Here is a 21,341-nt window from a genome sequence, read left to right as displayed (position 1 = left end):
AAAGATAGTCAAATGAGAATTCAAAGCAATAAAAGTTCCTAATAGTCATGACCAGTACAGATCTATAATCCTTGCTGATGAGGATGCTGAGGCAAGAGGGAGTCCCAGTTCTAAGCCTGCCTAAACAGTGAAACTATTCAAACTAAGTAGTCAGCAGAAGGCTCAATGGGCGTAAGCACTTACTATCACCTAACAACCTGAGCTAGATCCCCAGAACCCACATAAAGGTGGAAGGAGAGAACCAATTGTCTCCATGAGTGAGTAGCACCCCCCCAATCACATACTATGTATGTATGTTTAGGGATACAGATAACTCAGTGTTAGAGTGCTTGCCTAGCACACGGCCTCAATCTCTAGTACTTCAGGGGTTAAAAAGTATCTTAATGTCAGGTATTCAGTCAACAGCGACACCAGAATCCAGTTTAGGCTCAAAGTAAAAAGGGAGTCCCATGGTCACCTTTCAACCTTGCTAAGAGTTGAGAGAGACTGTGTTTCTTAGATAGCAGGATATTTAGGCATATCTATGTACTAAAATCCACAGGACCCCAAACATCCGAACCATGCCCATGAACTGTCTCAAAGTCCAGGCTGAGCTATGCTTCCCCAAGGTCTGACAGTGGTGGTTACTCAGCCAGGAAGACCATGAGCTGGGCAGCAGGGTCACAGCTCCTACAGTGTACTTACACTAGGACTGGAGGCCAGCACCCGTGGAGCTCGGCCAGCACCACGAGGCAGGTAGCAAGAGCACTGAGCTGCTCATAGCACGCACAGCCCTCCAGGAATGACACAGGACAGTTCAGGCTGACAAGTCTGTTTTATAAAAAGGCTAGGATAAAAGACAATGCATGGACTCATGACCAGGAGCCTGGGACAGATCCCGTGGTCTCTATTTCTATCCTACAGACTTGTGACTGATACACCCTTGGGACCTGAGGGTGGTCCAAGGACAGCAAGCCCTTCCCTATACACTTTCCAGGGTGGCTTAGATAAGAAAGCAGACAATATTGTGACACAGAAAGGAGTTGGTATTATACTGCTGTGGACATATACTAAAGAAGAAAAGGGACATATACTAAGGAAGGAAAGGGACATATACTAAAGACCCTACAGTATTGTGACATAGTGCCTCATGGCCAGAACGCTATGGTACCATTTCCCATATGAAGGAAACAGTACTGTGTTGGCCCACGGGAATCTCAAAGCTAATGGTGAAACACTGCAACACCCTCATGACGACTCTGTTCCCATTTGTTTTTAATGTGGAAACCACGGTGTACATAAGAAGCCTGCGGACACTGGATACAGACACACAGCTGCTGGCTACTACACTTATTCCACAACACACGTGTGCATGAGCTCTTTCCTGCTAAAGGATGCAAGAGCGGGGCATTTTCCCAAGTGGACAGTGGAGCGAAACACAAGGACAGGCAGGCTTTCACAGACACCGGGAGAACAGACCTCACTGGGCAGTCACCACACTGACAGGGCAGTTAACTCGTGCTTGGACTTGACTGTGGTGGCGCCTGGTGTTCTTTTGGCTTCTTCCTCCTCCTCCTCTTCTGTCTGGAGAGGCAGCTCAGTGCAGACTCACCATTCCTGGGGGCCACCATGGGCTGAGGCAGCCTGCCAGACTGTGTGGGGTACCTGGTCTTCAGGCTCTCCTGGAAGAGTGGCTGGGAGAGCAGATGGCGTAGCTCCTGCTTCAGGATCTTCATCTGCTTCTGTCGTCGACGCTCTTCCTGCTGGTCAGCTTTTCCTCCTTGAGACACACAAACAGAAGATCCCAATTACCCAGAAAAAAACCACTTTCCTTAGACTAGTATAAGCTCTGGTACTTGTCAGCTCAGAACCATAAATGGCTAACTTCTGTTTAGGAGGGATAGGGTGGACCACTGTCCTTCACCATTCAGGGAGCAGTAAAGACAAGAGAATCCTCAATTTACAGATAAGGCGACGCGGGCTTAGAGGAGTCACATAACGGTGACTGTCAGAGATCGGCACTCACATCTGACTGAGGTCGGCTGTTTCACCACTGTGGCTGCACACTGCTACCTGGAATGTGGTGGCCACAAATTCCTCAGGAGACAGTGAACACTTCTCTACAGCCCGATTCTCCAGGACCTCCCCCAAGCAATGCTGTAACACAGAGGTGGACACAGCCCAGGTCCCCACCCAAGCCTGACCTCAGGAGGAAAGCCAGGGACTCACCATCCGAGCCCTAGACCAGAGCTATGAGGAGTGCTCTGTTGGCAAACTACTGGCTCCCAGCAGACAACAGTCTGTCTAAACTTGACGGCTGGGTACTGAGAAGTCAAAACCTCAGCTGAGCTGAGCTGCTGGGGGGAGCACCAGCCGTAACTGCTGTCATAACCCAGATGCAGTTCTCAGCTTTCCTATGCAAGGCCATGCAGCCTGATCCATTCCTTGGCCTCTGATCCACAGACAGAAGAAGGCTTAGGCAACACCTGGTGGTAGAGCTGTCCTAATATACAAATTCCTTCTTTCTGTGAGCCTTTATCCCTGCATGTAAAAGAACAATAGTTCCCACATGACTCATGCCAAGAAACTGGGCAAGTTAAGGGAGACATGGAGGTCTTTGCTGCCTTGGAAGGCAGGAGTGGCACTAGCTACAACAACAAATAACAATGGTGTATCATAGACCTCCTGTTTTTCAGGCACAACTGTACCCAGATTAGTCTCCTTTACTCAATCTTAAACTAGGAGGTAGGAAGTTATTGCCTGTCTTATAGATGAAGAAAGAGGAAAGCAGACAGGCTATCACAGTAAGAGAACAGGCTGCACTAACAAGAACATCCTGCTTGTGTCTGCTCCTGGTCGTGGATTCCATGGACTGTCCATAGAAGAGACTCACACACAGGAAAGGCCCAGGGAGTCTGGCCCACATGGATAAGCAGGCATGCTCAAGATGACAGGAAAAGGGCACCTTGCTGCCTCTAATGGGCCACAGAAGTGAGGATGGTTTCAAGTAAAAGCTAAAGGGGAAAAAAAAAACGCGTGCTGGATGCAGCCTCCTGTTCCCACCCAGGACACACCTTTGTACATGTCTTCTTCCAGCTCAATCTCCAGGGCCGCCGCCGCCTGCTCAATCCATGAGTTGTGCAGACAAGCCTGGAAGTTCCGGTACTCAGCCTTTTCAACCTGCCGTGCTAGACGGATCCGCTCCTGAGGGGAGAGGAGCACAAAATACTTATCTGATAGAGCAATCATAACATAGCTTCACTAAAGCTGTTCTTAAATGCTCTGTGATCAGTGATCAGTGAGCCACAACTCAGATGCCACTGAAACCCTTGCCCAGGCTCCTGCTATCAGCCTAGGTGATTATACACACAACCACAAAAGCCTGCTTGTACCTCCTTAGAGGACTGTCCCAGGCTGCCAACTTATAGGTGGCCAGAGTGACTCCCCAGGAGTCACATCTGGTTTCCTCAATTCTTCTTGTGGGTTCTGAGGTCAGACTGCAGTGATATAATGATCCCTTTGCCCTTACATGGGAAAGATCATGTGCAGTGGGAATAAGAAACCATGAAAATAGCTGGGCGGTGGTGGCGCATACCTTTAATCCCAGCACTCAGGAGGCAGAGGCAGGAGGATCTCTGTGAGTTCGAGGCCAGCCTGGTCTACAGAGCGAGTTCCAGGACAGGCTCCAAAGCAATACAGAGAAACCCTGTCTCGAAAACCAAACAAACAAAAGAAACTACGATAATGAGGTGGCTCCCAGTCTCCTTAATAGGAGTTCTCTATGTTGCCACCTTCCACCAGCCCCATCATAAACCCTCACGTGGCTAACACTCCTTTCGTGTCAGAGTGGCCACAGGCCCTTGAACTGCCCCTTGTCTCCACTCCCTCCAGGCCTCCAACTCTGTCCCCTCCTCACTCTTCCTCACCTCTGCAGTGAGAGGAGAGCTCTTCTCCCCACATCATAACCACAGGCCTATTAGCCTCAGTGCTCCACGTAAACCATCCTGTGCCAGCGCCTACGCACACACTGGTGAGCCTCTGGGGAAAACTACCCCATCAGTCTCTGATACACTGTGGCCCAGGATACACATTCACAGTGAATGCTCCTGAGTTAATATAAATACAGAAAGCAAGCCTTACTGTCACTGCTTCAGGGATCTACCAAGCCTTCAGCATCTACCTCTTTCACAGCTCTCTGACAGACGTCTGTCTGTATGGCTATGCTCACTGCACTACCGTCCAGCTGTGGTGGAAGCAGCTGGAGACTTCAGGACCAGATATCAGAGTGGATGAGGGAGATCATTTCTTCGGTCATTACCCTTTCTGCTTTTCTCTCAGGTCTGGCACTTCCAGGCTTTTAAGAAAAGCTACCATCCAGCCATCAGCAGAACCACTTGTCAGTTCTCTAGGGAAAGGCTTCTGGTCTCACAGTAAGGGTCTCTTTGAGGGGGCAGTGTACTGGTGTGCTCTGTGAGGGGTGAGCTTTTTTACCTTGACCACATCCATGTACTTGGCCTGCACTGGGAACAGTGGGATGTCCTCATCTTTCTTGAGAGTTTTGTAAATCTTCTTGAAGTTGATCACATCTTCAGGCCCAATCAGCATCAAGCTGAGGCCCTCCCTGGTAGCACGGGCAGTCCGACCACTCCGGTGGATATAAATCTCTGAGGTGCGGGGCACCTGCCAAAGTAGCAATGAGGATGGATCAGCACCCAGACACTGCCCAACAGCTCTTTCCCTCTGGGCCAGAGCTCCAAACTGGCTCTGCTCTCTGCGGGACAGAACCCTCTCTAGCACTGCGATCAACGTAGCCCACTTAAAGGCACAGACTGTCCCTAAGGGGACAGTTCACCCACTGCAGGCTCTGTCTTCCCATGGCCTCCACACTGGTTCAGTTCTTCTCAATCACTCCGGGTCTCTTGTCCTTTCTGCTCTCACTCTCCTTGGGCCAATACCGTCTAGTTTACTTTACTCTCAGCTTTGAAATGTCCCAGATCAGCATGGGTGACTGACAAGACAAAACATTTATAAGCTACTAAGTGACTGCTCTAGGCCAACCAACCAAACACCACTTTGTATGTGTGGTTTGAATGAGCTGTTTCCCAAGTCTCTGAATACTTGGTCCTCAATTAGTAGCCCGTTTTTTTTTTTTTTTTGGTTTTTTTTTTTTTTGAGGTTTAGGAGGTATTACCTTGCTGGGGAAGTGTGTCATTGGGGGCAGGCTTTGAGGCTTCAAAAGCCACGAACCATTTCCAGTGTACTCTATCTGCTTCATACTTGCAGTTGGGCTCTCAGCTACTGGTCGAGCCCCTCCCACCTGTCACCTCTCCTCCCTCATATGATTGACAACTGACGCTGGAGGGGCGCCTGACAGGTGGTCTTGGGTTGTAAAAGCAAGCAATCTGAGCAAGCTAGGAGGAACAAGCCAGTGCGCGGTGCTTCTTAATGGTGGACTGTGAGCTGTGAAGCGAAACAAACCCTCTCCTCCCCATGTGGCTTTTGGTCAGTGTTTGTCACAGAAGCAGAACCCTAACGAAGACATACCCAAAACACACCTACCTACACAGTCCTTCTGCACAGCCCCAACTCTCCATCTGGAATGCCAGCATCTTCTAGAAAGCAGCCAGTACCCTCTCTAAGTACATTTCATGTGATAATTGTCTGCCTTACATTTTAGTGGTGGTCATATCCCACTTATCCTCTACAGTACTTCTTAGGGGCTGGGACTATATTTGTGGTTCTGGTATCGTCCACAACCGAGCCAGTCTCTCTGTCCCAGAGTTGGGCTAATCTGAAATTGGTACCTCCAAAATATTTTTCAAAGCAAGAGTTAAAGACTAGAAAAAAAAGAAAAACAAACAGTCGTGGAACAATCTTTTTGTACACTGTAAATATGTATTACTCTCGGTGGTGAATAAAGAGCTGCCTGACCAATAGCTGGACAGGTAGAGATTAGGTGGGACTTGCAGACAAAGAGAGGGCTGGGAAGGAGGGCGGCGTTGTCAGGAGCCAGGGAGAGAACAAGATGAACGTGCAATGCTGAAAAAAGGTACTGCCACGTGGTAGAGCATAGATAAGAAATATGGGTTAATTTAAGTTGTAAGGTTAGCTAGTAACAAGCCTAAGCTATCTGCTGAGCATTTATAATTAATATTAAGTCTCTATGCATTTATTCAGGAGCTGGTGGTTCCAATGAAAAACTCCAACCTACAAAAAGGTGTTCTAATAGATGCATAGATGCCAGGTTTTCCACACTTACACTGTGGTAGGCACTTCACTATCCACTCAGTTCTAACGACCCTAAGGGGCAGGTGTGGTTGTTGCTTCCAGCTTACAGATAATGGCACTGAAATGAATGAGGTCAAAGTACTTGCCCAAAGTTGTCAACCCTGAAGCATCAGCGTGGTTCGATTCCTGGTAGTAGGCTCTAGAGCCCATGCTCCCAGCTACAACTACATCAGCTAATTGCTCTTCATCATCACTACTGCTACTATTGATCCAGAACATGTAGTCCGTGTTTCCAATTTGGTGCCTTACTAACCCAGCTAACATACACAAAATGAGAAAACGGAGGGATAGAGACTAATTTGTGTTTTTTTTTTTGTTTTTTGTTTTTTTTTTTTTTTTTGGTTTTTCAAGACAGGGTTTCTCTGTATTGTTTTGGAGGCTGTCCTGGAATTGGCTCTGTAGACCAGGCTGGCCTCGAACTCACAGAGATCCACCTGCCTCTGCCTCCCGAGTGCTGGGATTAAAGGTGTGTGCCACCCACCAACGCCCGGCGGAGACTAATTTGTTGAAGGTCACACAACTGGGATTTAGTCAGGGGTCTTAAATACACCACTCCTGCAATGCACACTAGACTAGCCATTTAACATACTGCTGTGAAGGCCCTATATAAAACCCCCAAACAACCCAGGCTACTGCCAGAGCTAATTGCTGCTCTCCACAAACCAATGACTCTATTGACAATACATAACATGGAGAAGCTGAGCTGGTGCCTACCTAGAATCTTCACCCCATGGACTAGTGTCCATAGTTCTGGGAGGTACTCAGGAGAGAAAGGTAAATAGCAGCCCAGATACAAACTCTTCAATCTGCAATGGTGACCTGCCTTGTAATGTGCTAGTGCAATAGTGCACAAAAGCTGTGGGAGTTACCGACCATATCTACTTGGCATTAGGGTTCATTAACCCATGAGATGAAACTCACGCCTGACACTGTTTAGGTGGCCAAGAATCTAACACTGGATAGGTCAGACCAATGATTGGAAGACCAAATATCACTGGTCTGCTAAGGGAACATGCAAATAAAAATTCTGCTATCCTTATAGATCAGTATCTTGCTCAGCTATCACCAGAGAAGCTTTCTCCTAAACAGATGGGAACAAATACAGAGACCCACACTGTACAATGTGCAGAGTAAGAGACCTTGGAACACTCAGTCTTAACTCCCTCCCCTCAGGTATCAGAGAATACTGTGCAAGAGAAAAAATGGAAAGGTTGTATGGGCCACTAGGGATGGAAGACACCGTGGAAATGAGGCCTTCTAGACACAACAGGACTGACATATACATGAACTCAGAGAATGAGACAGCTTTTATAGGGTCTGCACAGGTCTAAGCCAGGTGGGGTTCCAGTACTGAGAGGAAGAATAGACACAGCCCCCATCCCTAACCCAGAAGCTATCTTCAACTGACAACCACAGGCAAAGGGAAAAATTAGTTTTCTCCAACAGAGTCTCACTGGATATACAAACCACAATTAAGGGCACAAGCCCAATGCCCAGAAGTAGATGGCCAACACAAAATGAACTTAATGGTATTTTTGGAGGGTTTTTATCTTATAATGCTCTGTCTGGGCACTCTTTTCCTTTACAGGTCTTTTGTTTATATATCATGGTTTCTGATTTTGTGTTTTACAGGATTTGTGTGGGAGTATATGTGTTTCTGCATCTGTATGTGTTTCTTGTGCTTCATCTTTGGCTCCTTTTTTCTGTTTGTTATTGTCTTAATCTGGTTTTTTTTTGTTGCCTATTTTGAAATATGAGAAAGAAAAAGTATAGATATGTGTGGGTGGGAAGATGGGGAGGATCTGGGATAATTTAGGGGAACCATGATTAGAATATATGAAAAAAAAAGAATATACTGTATGAAAAAATGTTTTCAATTAAAAATTAAAATTACAGAAGCAAAAACAAAAAACATGCTGCTGTGGTCTGTCCCCACCAAACTCATGCTGAAGCTTAATTCTTCAATGCAACAAGTGCAGCAGTGTTGGGCGGGGCCTAGTGGAAGCTGTTTGTTTATGGGCTGGGAAGAGGAATGGATGAGTTCTTGCTCTCCAGGGTCTGGACTGGTTACCATGGGATGTTACCCAAGGCTGTCTCCCTCATGTTTACCACTGCACTTGCCACCTGCTTGCCCTCCCACCTCAAGGCTCCCACCAGAAGCAGAGTAGAGCAGAGCACAGCAGATATTGGTGGCACGCCCTTGAACTCTCCAGCCCCCAGAATCAATAGGCACACACACCTCTTTATAAATTACCCAGGCTTAGGCATTCTGTTATAGTAAGAGAAAGCACACAAAGATATATGGTCAACCATTCCATTGAAGAGTAAGGGGTGGGAAGAGCTAACACTTTAATCTGTAGATAGAAGTAGCTTGAAGAGAAAGGCTATTGAGAGATGCTTGTGTTTTCAAAAGCAGACACAGTGGGCACTAGGTGCTAATGGGAACATGCCGCAGGAGCCCGAGGACTAATACTCCTGCCCTCTGCTGCAACCTTTGCTTTAACCCTTCCCCATTCACTGCAGGGGGGGGGGGCAAATGCTAAGAGCCGTACCTGGTAATGGATGACATGCTGAACTTTAGGAATATCCAGGCCCCGAGCTGCCACATCTGTTGCCAAGAGAACACAGCTGTGATGGAAACAAAGCACAACCATAATTACAAATAACAGCAGTTACTAGTCAGCTCAGCACCCGCTAAGCGCTCCACGCTACAGCCCTACAGGGCTATACCATTACCTCCCTTTTGCAGCTAAGCTGAGGCTGAGGAAAGCGCGTGCTGTATTCTGTCAGTGAATTAAAAACGAACCACATTCATTCTGCGTCAGTGTCCGTATGTCTTAATACCTCCTCACTTACTCTCTTCCATTCTGATAGATTGTTTCACTCTTCCCTACACAGACAACCTCTACCCACTGCCTGCATCGGAGTCGGTCCACGGGGCTGGACAAACATGAGGTGTGGTGCTGACTCTGGGGCCTGACAGATCCACCCGAGGCCCAGCCCTGTCACTTCCACACTGTGAAGCCTGGTGGCATTCTCTGCATATCACGCTATCATCTACAAGGTGAGAAAAGCTGGGTAGTGAACAGCAGCAGCAGCACTGGTGATTATCAAAGGTCATGCTGGGTAGCGTTTCCAACACTTTCCTTTCGTCCTTGCCAGTCACTTTACCTTCTAGCAAGCCCATTAACATCTATTACCCAAGGTACGAGAGAATGACGCACAGAGACACTAACTCGATCGGCGAGGCAGTGAAGGGTTCAGGATCTGCTCTCAGACATTCTGGTTACAGAGTCTGTGCTCTCAATCACTATTCTGTCGTTTCTCAAGGATGTTAGAAGTAATCAGACGCCCAGGACTTCATCTGTTGTCTAACTAGTTACTGGAAGTCTCTGAGCACATTAAAAGCAAACAAACACAATGAATGCATGACCTGGCCAAATATAGAAATAAAATTAAGGAGGGAAGAAGAAGAAAAAAAGAGCCAGCCTGTCTTCTGCTGCTAAGGAACCTGTGACAGAGGGGGGGTGTCTCTAGTTCCTTTCCCTCTGTGGCCCCCTGGGTACCATGGCTCATGGCTAAAAGTCAGGTCTCTGGAGACAGGCTTCACTTACTCTTCCAGACTGGCAAACTGTTCCAGGTTTCTGAGCCTCTGTTTCTGGTGCATGCAGGCATGCAGGGTCAGTGGCATGATATCCAGGACCTTGAGAAGCCCAGAGAGGCGCTTGATGCATGAGATGCTGTTGGCAAACACCAGACTGCGGCCTGGGTACTGCATGAGGAAATAGTAGAGGTACAAGTCTTTTTCATCTGTCTCACAGTGGATCTTGGTCTCCGTCAGCGTCTCCACTGTGCCCTCATTCCTTGTGAGGTCGATGACTTTTGGCTTGCCCCGCATACCAATCTTCTGCATGAGCAGGTCAAGTTTGGTGGTTTTATCCATTTTCTTCACGTGCTTCTTATGAAGAATTCGAGCAGGAGCTTGGTGTACCAGGGTCAGTGTGGCAGAAAAAACAAGCGTTTGTCGATTGGGGTTGTACTGGGAGTCATTTAGCATCTCTAAAAGCTGGGAGAGTTCAGCAAAATGGCCTTTCTCAACCATGCGATCAGCCTCATCTATCACCAGGCACCTGCGGATCAGACAGGCCCACATGATTGGTTAGTACGACTTCAGGAAGACCCCCTACAGACTATCCAATCCCGCTGCCACTCGCACGCACGCACGCACGCACCCTACCCCGCTGCCATCCAATCACGTGCTCCCATGAGCACACACACAAGCACCCTACCATCGCCACTAGGGCAGCAGCCAGATTTCTCATGCACTTGGTTTGCAAGGATGGGGCTTGGATGGCCACCATATTATGTGGCAGTGAAAAAGCACCGCACACACCATCCTCACACGCCAGGCTGACTTCAGAGAGGCTAAGAAAGAGAGGGTCACCTCTCACCTGAGCTGCCGAAGATTGCTTAAGTGTGGATGTTTTTCTTTAACTAGCTCCCAGAGTCTACCAGGGGTTGCGATCACAATCTCTGGGTGGCGATTCAGCATCCTCTGCTGTTTCTGTGTGGACATTCCACCAACTAAAATTGCTGTTTTAATCCCTATGGGACAGAAGACATAGACACTGTTATTCCATCTGGCTGCTCACCCTCTGGATTAGCACATGGGTGCCAGCACAGCTTTCTATGCCACAGGAATGGCGAAAAAGCTGGCTTGTCCTAACTCCTAGAGGGTTTCCCAAGTAGTCTGTAGTGTGTGGTCTGGACCCTGTCATTTCCTTTTCTATTCTCTCCTTTCTAACCACAAGAGAAAGGCTGGATTTGAACCCCAGTCACCCTTAGCTGCACAGCTCTAAATGAGCAGTGGTGCACTACAGTGCTGGGATGAGCATGTGACATGCTAAAAGCCCTTCTCGATCCCTCCCATTAGAGTGAACCTGAGCTCTTCTGGGGCCTGGAGTCACCTTCGTTCTAGGAAGGACTGCTTTTGGGCCAAGGGATATGAGTTAGCACACACAATAAATAATACACTGAGGTTTTAGGGTAAACACCATACTGTAGAAACCCTTCCCACAAGGTATAAAACTAATCTTTTACCTCGGGGCAATCAGCACATTTGTTCTTTAAAGGTTAGCTTACTCACAAACATTTTAGATATCTGGTCCCTCAGGGAATTGAACAATTGTCAATTGATTTCTAAAGGACTTAATTCTCCAGCAAATGAGTAAGCTCTCACTGCTGTCACCTGGCATTTAGAAACACTCATTGAGTGGAACTAAATCTCACCTGTAAACTTGGCCACAGCATCAATGTGCTGTCTGACCTGGACAGCCAGTTCTCGAGTGGGAGTCAGGACTAGTCCCAGCAGGGGGCGCCTTGGGTGGGTTTTGTAGACGGCAATGCGGTCACACAGTCCCTGCTTTAACTTCCTAGCCTGTTCTTCATCAAGCTTTTCTTCCCTGTCGACATTCTGCTTGGGGATAAGCTTGTCCTCAACCAAGGAAGAAGGTCCTTCACCAGCATCATCACCATCACAGGCGAGCAGTGCCTGGGCAGAGGCAGAGGCACTGGTCTTGGGTTTGGCCTCACTGGGCTGTGCTTCGTTCTCAATTCTGGCCTCTTCCGGCAACACTCCAGACTCAGTTCCTTCCTTGGGTGGTGATCCAAGATCAGCAGCAGCTCCTGGCCCGAGTTCCCTCGGTGGTACTCCAGTGCTATGCAGGATGGGCGGAGCCTTCATCTTATGCCACTGCAGTACCGAATGAATCATCGGGATGGCAAAAGCAAGAGTTTTTCCACTTCCTTAGAGGTAAAGCAAAACAACAGGAGTCCATGATGCAGCATGTCACTGTCTGGAGTTCCTGCCTCTGCCTAGAAATAAGGAAGCCTCAAAGAGCCGAGCACCAGCCTGACCTACCCAAAGCATCACCATTCTACACAGGTTCCCGCAGAGCATGGCAGCTGGATATTTGGGATAAAACAAGGACAGGTACAGTATGCTGGCACTGGAACTAACGTCGCCAGTGACAAAGAACGAACACCCCAGTGATGATGCCATAAAGAAAGAAGGGGGAATCTGTCTTATTGTGGAGAACTCTGTGTATCACTTCCTCAGGCAAGGCATAAAACAAAGAGTTCTTTTCAGAAATCGTAACAAGCTTGTCTCTAGGTCTACATGCAGCTAAAAGTGACCTCTGACGGCAGAGAGCTGACATCATCCGAGAGGTCAAAACAAACAGAACACTACAATCTGAAAATCTGGAGTGCAGCTTTTCTCCTTAACCGTCTGCTAGTGTACTTTCTGCATTTCAGTTACTCATGCTCAAATACGATCCAAAGATTATTAAACTGACAGTCCCATAAATAAGCACTTCATAAGTGTCACGCTGTTTATCATTCCAAGTGGGAAGGGAAACGCTCATACTGTGCGGCTCCACCGCACGACAGGAGTCTTCCTCCTGTCCCGTGTATTCACACTGTGTATATCACCTACCTGTTAGTCACTCAGAGCTCTCAGACTACATCACCCTGCTTATCTTCGGGTGGTTCCTCCGCACGACAGGAGTCTTCCTCCTGTCCCGTGTATTCACACTGTGTATATCAACTACCTGTTAGTCACTCAGAGCTCTCAGACTACATCATCCTGCTTCACTCACTGGTCCTAGCACCTGAGAGTACTCCCAGAGCAGCCCAGACACGCGAAAGAGAAGCTGTGAGGTGTTCTTGGAAAAGCTGCAAAGTCTCAGCTTATGGGGAAAAATGTCATGAATTGGTCCATAAAACTACAGTAAGAATGAATATTCTTTCCATGAAATGGTGAAGAAGAAATCAATGTTAGTTTTGCTGTTACATTTCAATCTGCAGCAAGTATGACCATAAATGCTCAAGATATAAAAGGCATTCAATCTATATAAATGTGCAGGAAAACAAGAACAGACTTCAGCATCATCTCATCTGTGTTTGGGGATCTACTAGGACACCTGAACGATATCCTTCCTGGATACGGAAGTTGACAAGCAAGAATGTCCCAGGAAAAATCAATCATGGTCTCTGGAAGAAAAAAGTCCTAATCTAAACCACAAAGAACGCTTGCGGGCTGGTGATGGTTCAATGGATAAAGGCACTTGCCACTAAGCCTGAGGAGCTGAGGTTGATCCCAAAATGCACATGGTGTGTGGAGTGGGCCTACTCACACAGGCCTACTCCACACACAGGCTTTGGCTTGTACAAACCTATACATAAAGGCACACACATACATACATTTTTTTAAAACTTGAACTTTTATGAATAGTTCTAAGTAAAAGAGAACCACACCAAAAGAAGCGAAATATTAGAAGCAAAGCTTAAAAACAAAACAGACACACAAAAAACTAAAAATTGAAGAAAACCAGACTTTCATCGAAGACAACGAAAGCCGAAAAAATCCTAACAGCATCTGTATTTGACAGTCTGAGAGAAATACAACTGACAATTCAGAACTACCAAGGGAAAAAACTCCTTCAAATGCAAAACAAAGGCTGCTTTAGTCTGAAAAGGCTGAACTGACTCACTGCTCTGAAGAATGCTAACGGAAGCCCTCCATGCAGAAGAAAGGATGGTGGCCGATGAAAAGCTCCATCACACAGGGAATCAAGTGAACAAGAGATGAGAGACAGAGAGAAACTGGTTCTTTATAAACCTCTTTACAAACAATTGCTTACAGCAACACGGTAAAAGTGTATTTCATTCAGAGTTTCCAACACAGACAGAAATAAAAATACACAACCAAAAGTACAAAGGAGGGAGAGATGGAAATAAGCCCCTCAGGCTCCTGTATCACACACGAGGCACTGTATTACTTGAAGGTAACCTACGATAAACATATGTGTACAGCCCATAATAGTCTGTGAACCTTAAAGCCAACACTGAAAGACACAACAAAGGCCCGTGGCTAGAAAACCAGAGAGGAGACAGACAGAGCAATGAATATATATTTGGTCTCATTCCCAGTTCCTGGCACAGAAATTGTGGAAACCGTTGTAACGTCTCGATAGGAGCATCTTTTGTTGTAATATTTAATCTCCACCTTCCATCCCTGGTCTCAAAAGCCTCAGAAGTAATGGAATGTTTTGTAAATTAATGAGGTGACTGTGAGCTAGACACTTATTGCATGTAAGAAAACTGCAGGATGGAGCTGGTGGCCACAGGCAGGAACTTTCCACACACATCCCTCCTGACCACCAGGAGGACTGAAGACTGACTTCAATCTCCAATGACCAAGGCTTTAATCGATCATGCCTACATAATGGAATGCAGTTCCATAAGAATACTACAAATGATGGTATTTGAAGAGCTCTCCAGGATGGGGAACTCATAAAAGCTGGTGTGCCCAGACAGGCACACAGAAGCCCTGTGTCCTCTTCCTGCCCTCAATATTTTGTCCTGTCACTCTCTCCAATGGCACTGTTACCGAGTTACACCAGTAAACATATGTCCCAGAGTGCTGGGGCTTTTTAGAAAAGTATTAAGCCAAGGAGACTACTGTGTGCTCTTTAATTTGAACAAATAAATGAGGAGTAGGGGCCCAATAAACAGTCTTGTGCAATTGGACCTGAGCTTGTTGGGTAGGACTCTAACTGCAGGCAGTCAGAACTGAACTGTGGACTAGGACAGCTGGCTGGAGTAGAGAGTAGAGAAGCGAGCAGCTGGTTTGGTAAAACCCACAGCACCTGTGGGGTCACAGCTGCTCTGCAGCACAAGCATTTTGCTTTCTGTTGTTCGGTTTTGAGACGAGTTGTCTACGCAGGCCTGGCTGACTTGCAACTTGCTCTGTAGACCAGGCTGAACTCAAACTCACAGACCCTCCTGCCTCTTAAAGGCATGCACCATCACAGATTTCACTTGTTTTAAAAAACATCCTAATACAAATTGAGTACCCCAACCCACAAATCTGAATTCCCAAATACTAGAAAATTTTAAATATTCTGAGTTACCAACATGACCTATAGGTTACATGTTTAAGGAATGTATGAAATATAAGTGAATTTCATACATAGACGTGAATATTATCCCTAAGATACTCTGCTATGTAGATGCAAATATTAAATTTTTTAAAAATCCAAATCTAAAACACTGTCTCAAATGTTTCAAATATATGTTTAATCTGTAATATCACCAAAATATCCAATCTCAAGTAAGGTAATAACAAAAAACATCTGCGACAACTAGCAAAAAAGGCAAGTCAACAGATTTAAACTCAATTGTTTTCCATAACCACGTTAAGTACAAATGGTCTGAATAACTCAGTTAAAGAACAAAAATTATGTTTTATTCACAAGAAATGTCCAAAGTGGATCCACAGAGAAGTCTGGAGAAGGACAGACCATACTAACACCAGAATAAAGCCCAAACGAACAGCTGCAGTAATATGAGAGCAGGCGTTAGGACAAAGACTCCTGTAGGATACAGATGGTTATTTCATGATGGAAAGGAGTCCGCTCGTTTATGAGAATCAACAACAATGTTTTAATATACGATAATTATGAGCCTGAAAACAGACTGTCAGCTACATGAAACAAAAAACCGGATAGAATTTTAAATGGAAAACTATTACTCAAGAGAAAAAAAATGAATTAAAAAAAAACAAAACAAAAAAACTTTGTTTTAAAACTTAAATCTATACAAACCTGCCTAGAAAGAAAAGAGCAAGCCCAGATGAATTCTAACAAATATTTATGGGCAAAAAAAAAATCAATTATTTAAAACTATTTCAGATAACTGAAAACACTTCACAAGTTATTGAGGCCAGTGTCACTGTCAATGCTAACACCAGACAATAACATTACAAAAAATCTATAGATGAATATTCAAATTTCATATTCACACTTAACCAAATCCAAGATAGACCCAGCACATTGTGATCAAGTTCACTGTTTCTCAGGAATGTTTAGTTTTCGTTTTTTTAAAAAAATAATCAACATAATTCACCGCTATCAACAGACAACAAAAACCCACATACCTAAATATGTGCAAGAACATCATTTGTTAAAAATAAAACCTAACGTCCATTCTTGATTGTTAAAAACTCTCAACCTGACTGCAAGGGGTTAAGTATACTGTGTTGTCACATCCATCTCACATGCTCCACAGAGACAAAGCCAGGGTACCAATGTCAGGCAGGGGCAGACTGCAGCCCAGAGCTGGATGCCTTCTCAACGTCATCACTCAACATGGCTTTTGTGGCCCTGTTCTCAACACCACCCCCACCCCCCACCCCCCGTCCAGTTTTCCAGCCTCTGAATGCAAAAGCTCTCCTGCCTGGGATAGATGGGGCAGCTCTTACCTGTCTCAGCAGCTCCCAGGATGTCCAGTTTGTCACGGATGGCTGGGGCCAAGGTCAGAGCTTGGATTGGGGTGGGTGCAGAGAAGCCCAGGAAGCTGAGTGCTCGGAGAACGGCCTTGGGCACAAACAGGTCCCTCCATGCTGATACATCTGCCTTCTGGTCCTGCGCTTCAGGCATCCATGTCTTGGCTTTTTTGGGCACTTTAGAGGCAGTGCTGTGGGAAGGGTTTAACTTTTTTTTCCCTTTGTTTTTCTTCTTTCTTGGAACAGCCTGTGCCAGGCTTTCCGATGCTGCTTCTCCAACCTTTCGATCAGAACGGACGGTGACAGGAGCCTGAGTCTCCGGCCCAGAGTCTTTGGCTTCATCCTGGGCTGTACTTCCTTCAGCAGCCTCTACCGCAGCTTTCTGTTTCTTCAATTTCATCTTTTTCTTTGGGGAGCTAGACTCCCCCTCCTCTCCCGCCTCCCCCTCCTCTTCATCTTCTGAAACAGCTTGGGCCTTTCTCTTCTTTGGCTCCTCATTTGAGAAGAAACCAGAGGGATTCTTGGCAGGAGAGACTAAACGGTAATCTGTGAGTTCCTCGAAGCACACCAAGTCATCCATCTGTCCGTCTGCAAACAGGTTTGGATCGATCTTCACCTGCTTCCACTTCCCCACAACTCTGATGCCCTTCGTCTGGAAGGTGCCTCGGCTCGGTGGCCCGGGCCTTGATTTTGTGTCCTTTAACTTCATGGTTGCTGAAAAGAGACGTTCTTTCTCATTAGTGACTGTGGAGCACAGGCTCTACGGCAACACACGCTCCAATGAACCTAAAGCGCCTTGGACCCTGCAAACGACACAGGACCTGAAGATGGTTTGACACACAGGGAAGATGCTCCCAGCCAGAAAATGAAACACAACGCACCCACAGGATAGGTGGGCCGCCTTGGAGCAGAGGAAACACAGGCAATGCCGTGAAGACGAGCTAACGAGTGTCGGGATTCCAGCTCCAACACTCAATATAACTTCAACAACACTACCCACTCTTCTCAGAATTTAGTGTCTTAAAACTCCAAAAAGAGCCAGGCGGTGGTGGCGCACGCCTTTAATCCCAGCACTGGGGAGGCAGAGGCAGGCGGATCTCTGTGAGTTCAAGGCCGGGCTGGACCCACAGCCTCCAAAACAATACAGAGAAACCCTGTCTCGTAAAAACCAAAAAAAAAAAAAAAAAAAAAACCCTCCAAAAAGAGAGGGCCATGAAAATACCTACTTTTACGCTGTCCACAAATAACTGAAAGTATCAAGACAGGGACAGACGATGCCTGTCCTCCATGAGCTATTTTTAAGGTGGAGTAAGAACCCGAGATGCTTTTCCAGTTCTGTGTTAGGGGATGGAGTGTGCTTGCTTTATTGCAACTGCACTGAGCTCTCTTCCCTATTAGAAATGGCAATGATGCCATTTCCACCCCTATGCAGCTTCCTAATTGTATTTTAAGTGATCTAGGGCTAGCAGGAGGTGTAACTCAGTTTGTTGGCCTAGCATGAATGAAGGCCTGGTCTCCACCCCCCAGCACTGCGTAAAAACCATGCTTAGTGGGTAACCAGTATTCGGGAAAAGGAGATAGGAAGATTAGGAGTTCAAAGCCAGCCTCGGGTACATGAGACCCTGTTCTTTAAAAGGGGGTCGGATTATGCATGACTGAATGGAAGCGGTTCCACAACGACCTCTTTAAATAAAAGAAGGAACAGATACCGTGGAAAGAATAAGGTAAAACTCGATTAACGTCTAGATCCAACGTTTGCCACCTCTGAGTCTTTGGTGACCAACTCTGTAGCTCAGTTTCCTCGACTACAATTTAAGGACAATGAGATAATTATCCCACTGGGTAGTCGCTTCAAACACGACATGGTGACGCATGTCAAAACCCGCTTAGCATGGCGCCTGTGTAGACAGAGGCACGTTGACTTCGCAGGCAAGGCTCACCCAGACGTCCCAGGCACCGATTACACCACGACCCCACGGCCCCTCGGCCCCACCTTGACGAGCCGAAGGGAATGTCACTAAAAATGGGACGTGGGAGAATGCCCTGCGCCGCTAGCAAGAGTCCCTCGGACACAACGATCGCACGAGCCCTTCAAGGGAGGTTATTGAGCCTTGATGCCTGGTTACTGGTCCTCAGGCGTGGGGAACCCAGGAACCAGGGCTGTGGGGTCACGCGTGACCCGCTATGCTGCGGGAACACCGGGGGCGCGTCGCAAAAGGCCACGGAATCACTCCGCACCGCACTCGCCGAGAATACTCACCGCCAGCGATCTCTCACACGCCAGGATATCTGCGCCACCCTGACCCGGAACTGCAGCAGCGTCTGCATCTGCAGTTCCGGGGCGGGACTTTAGTCACGTGTGCGTGCCACAGAAGGAAGTACCGCCTCTGTACGGAAGTATCTGTCTGATTGGGATTGTCTCAGGATGTGGGCGGGAGCGAAAAGGCCTGGGCTGTGATACTCAGCTTGGCCCTGGGTCTCTTCCTGTTTATCACTTAGGCTGCATTTTGGAGCTCCTTCCTGGACGCTAGGGGGCGCAAGTGTTCGCGTAATCTCGATCTAGTATGGGAGCTGGAGCAGTTGCAAGTTCTTGAGTACCTACTATTAGCCTTGTAAAGATAGAGCGGCCAGGCTCGAACGCAAGTTTTAGATCCCGATACAATAGACTTTAACATTAATGAAAAATAATTAAAAGGCTTCCCTAACTAAGGTTATGACAATGCCTAGCCCTCTATAAACCATGAGTTAATTCTGTTCTAATCTGCACCTTTTTAAGCATCAGCTGGAGGCTACAGCTGAACAGTACTTAAGTTTTTCCTTTATCTCTGAGTGCTGAGAGTGTCTCACTGGGAAGGTTGAAGTCCTCAGCCTCAACACTAAAGCAGAGAAACAGTCCCCACAGTGTACATTGTGACATGTTCCAAAAGCTATTGATACTGGAAAGGACAGCATCCTAACAGCCTGCCCTCCATTCATCTTTTACCCACAGGTTTTACAGGTATTAGATCTCATACACAGGACAAAAGGCTGTCTTATCAAAGGAGACCTCTTAGCCAGGCTCTCCCAGCCTCTCAGTCCCTACCCCTTAACGGGTATGACTGGCACACGCTGCCCTCTGCCCTGGGTTCTCTAGCCCAGGGGCTGGGCTGCCCTTGCCCCCACAGGCTCTTCCCTGTATAATGCAGACATTTTAGTTACCTACCATTTGGTACCTTTGACCTCCTGGCTGGTTCACCTGGTTCCCCCCTCTCTCTTTCCCCCAACCTTAGCCTCTTCCCACGGGGACCAGCTCAGTCTGGTCATGTCTACTCTGGACTCTCCCAGATATCCAAACCTCTGACTGTGCTCTCACCCGTATCTGTGACAAACTTTCTCCTCTAACATGCCTAGGAGCAGCAATGCCCTTTCCTTTCCTTTTTATGCCTTATATTTTTATTCACCCACCACTTTACTATTTTGTGTTAGAAAAGCACATCTGTCGCCATGCATCCCTGTCTTTAATGCAGCACTAGAGAGGCAAAGACAGGTAGAGTTCTGAGTTCGAGGCCAGCATGGTATGGAGAGTGAGTTCCCAGCCAGCCAGCCCAGTGCTACACAGGGAAACCCAGCCTCATAGAAAAAAGAAACAGAAAAGAAAAACAAGAGAACATATTTGCGTTCCATATATAAATGGCAACCTATGCCCCTGCATGCAGGTGACAGTGGGCAGTTTGTGGGGCCACTGGCAGTGGGACCAGAAGCTATCCCTAATAAATGAACTGGCTTTTTGGAGCCCATTTTCTATGGAGACATACCTTACTCAGCCTAGACACAGGGTGGGTGGTCTGAGGGGGTGTTGGTCCTGCCCCAAGGTGGTGATGGGACAGAATTCATCGACTCCCCATGGGAGGGAGACCTTACTCTCTCTGAAGAGCAGAAGAGGGGTGAGATGGGGGAAGGTGGGGGGAGCAGGAAGAGGAGAGGGAGTGGGAACTGCAATTAGTATGTTAAATAAATGAATGAATAAAATAAAAACTTAAAAAGGCAAACTATGTATGTTTTACTATTAACTTGACATGTGTACACGGATAGTGGCTTATTTGTCTTATTTTCACCTCTCCCAGCCCACATGCCCCTTGAGGAGCACAAAGGTGACACTACTAGTCACTAGTGAACCTGCATATCAAAGTCTGAGCCCAAACATCCATGGGATGGGGGAAGAAATACAAGAGATAATAAGGAAAGAGGTCCAAACATTGGACATCACGAGTCTCAGACTGTGGCTGGCCATATGCTCAAAGAAGCAAAATTGATCTCCAAAACTGCTTTGTGTCACCACCCCTGTGTCACACACTCCTTCTGACCTCCCCACCCCTGTAGAGCTACACTGTGGGCTGAATATAAAACGTGAGATGTAACGCAGAGTGTGTGTGTGTGTGAGTGTGTGTGTGTGAGTGTGGGGGGAGAGTGAGGTGGGAGTGAGTGTGTGTGTGAGTGTGTGTTTGTGGGAGTGAGTGTGTGTGTGTGTGAGAGAGAGAGACAGAGAGAGGGAGGGAGGGAGGGAGAGAGGGAGGGAGGGAGGGAGGGAGGGAGGGAGGGAGGGAGAGAGGGAGGGAGAGGGAGAGAGTCCAAGCCATCAGTCAGGACAGAAACCAATCTAAGGAAACCATCTATTCACAGGTTAGGTAGGTGAGTGGAGCAGGGTAGTTTCTCCTCTACTACTTTCCAACCTCCCCCAGGGGGCTGA

At 47.1% G+C, this 21,341-nt stretch overlaps 1 protein-coding gene across 2 annotated transcripts; it reads right to left on the bottom strand.

Moving 5' to 3' along the window:
* Positions 1–1,237: 1,237 nt before the first annotated feature.
* On the bottom strand, positions 1,238–18,979 carry Ddx24 (DEAD-box helicase 24). 2 transcript variants are annotated; one of them, XM_005068368.4, is made up of 9 exons: positions 18,876–18,979; positions 16,592–17,329; positions 11,557–12,072; positions 10,719–10,872; positions 9,882–10,397; positions 8,820–8,895; positions 4,471–4,659; positions 3,054–3,183; positions 1,238–1,759 (listed from the first exon to the last, which is right to left on the bottom strand). In XM_005068368.4, the coding sequence occupies exons 2-9, from the start codon at positions 17,322–17,324 to the stop codon at positions 1,491–1,493; spliced, it is 2,583 nt and encodes an 860-aa protein (XP_005068425.1). In that variant the 5' UTR covers positions 17,325–17,329; positions 18,876–18,979; the 3' UTR covers positions 1,238–1,490. The 2 variants fall into 2 exon arrangements, with proteins under 2 accessions (XP_005068425.1, XP_012967622.1); XM_013112168.3 differs by having other exon boundaries at positions 16,592–17,418; positions 18,876–18,959.
* Positions 18,980–21,341: the final 2,362 nt, after the last annotated feature.

Source organism: Mesocricetus auratus, unplaced genomic scaffold, assembly GCF_017639785.1.
Source record: "Mesocricetus auratus isolate SY011 unplaced genomic scaffold, BCM_Maur_2.0 Super-Scaffold_15014, whole genome shotgun sequence".
Classification (NCBI taxonomy): domain Eukaryota; kingdom Metazoa; phylum Chordata; class Mammalia; order Rodentia; family Cricetidae; genus Mesocricetus; species Mesocricetus auratus.
The sequence above is the reverse complement of the archived record's forward strand: the minus strand, read 5'-3'. Positions and strand labels throughout refer to the sequence as shown.

Coding starts and splice junctions, on each gene's coding strand:
- Ddx24 (XM_005068368.4), bottom strand. CDS start 17,324: ATGAAGTTAAAGGACACAAAATCAAGGCCCGGGCCACCGAGCCGAGGC. Junction 10,398..10,718: donor AGCAATCTTCGGCAGCTCAG/GTGAGAGGTGAC, acceptor TCTGATCCGCAG/GTGCCTGGTGATAGATGAGG. Junction 4,660..8,819: donor AGCATGTCATCCATTACCAG/GTACGGCTCTTA, acceptor CTACTTTGGCAG/GTGCCCCGCACCTCAGAGAT.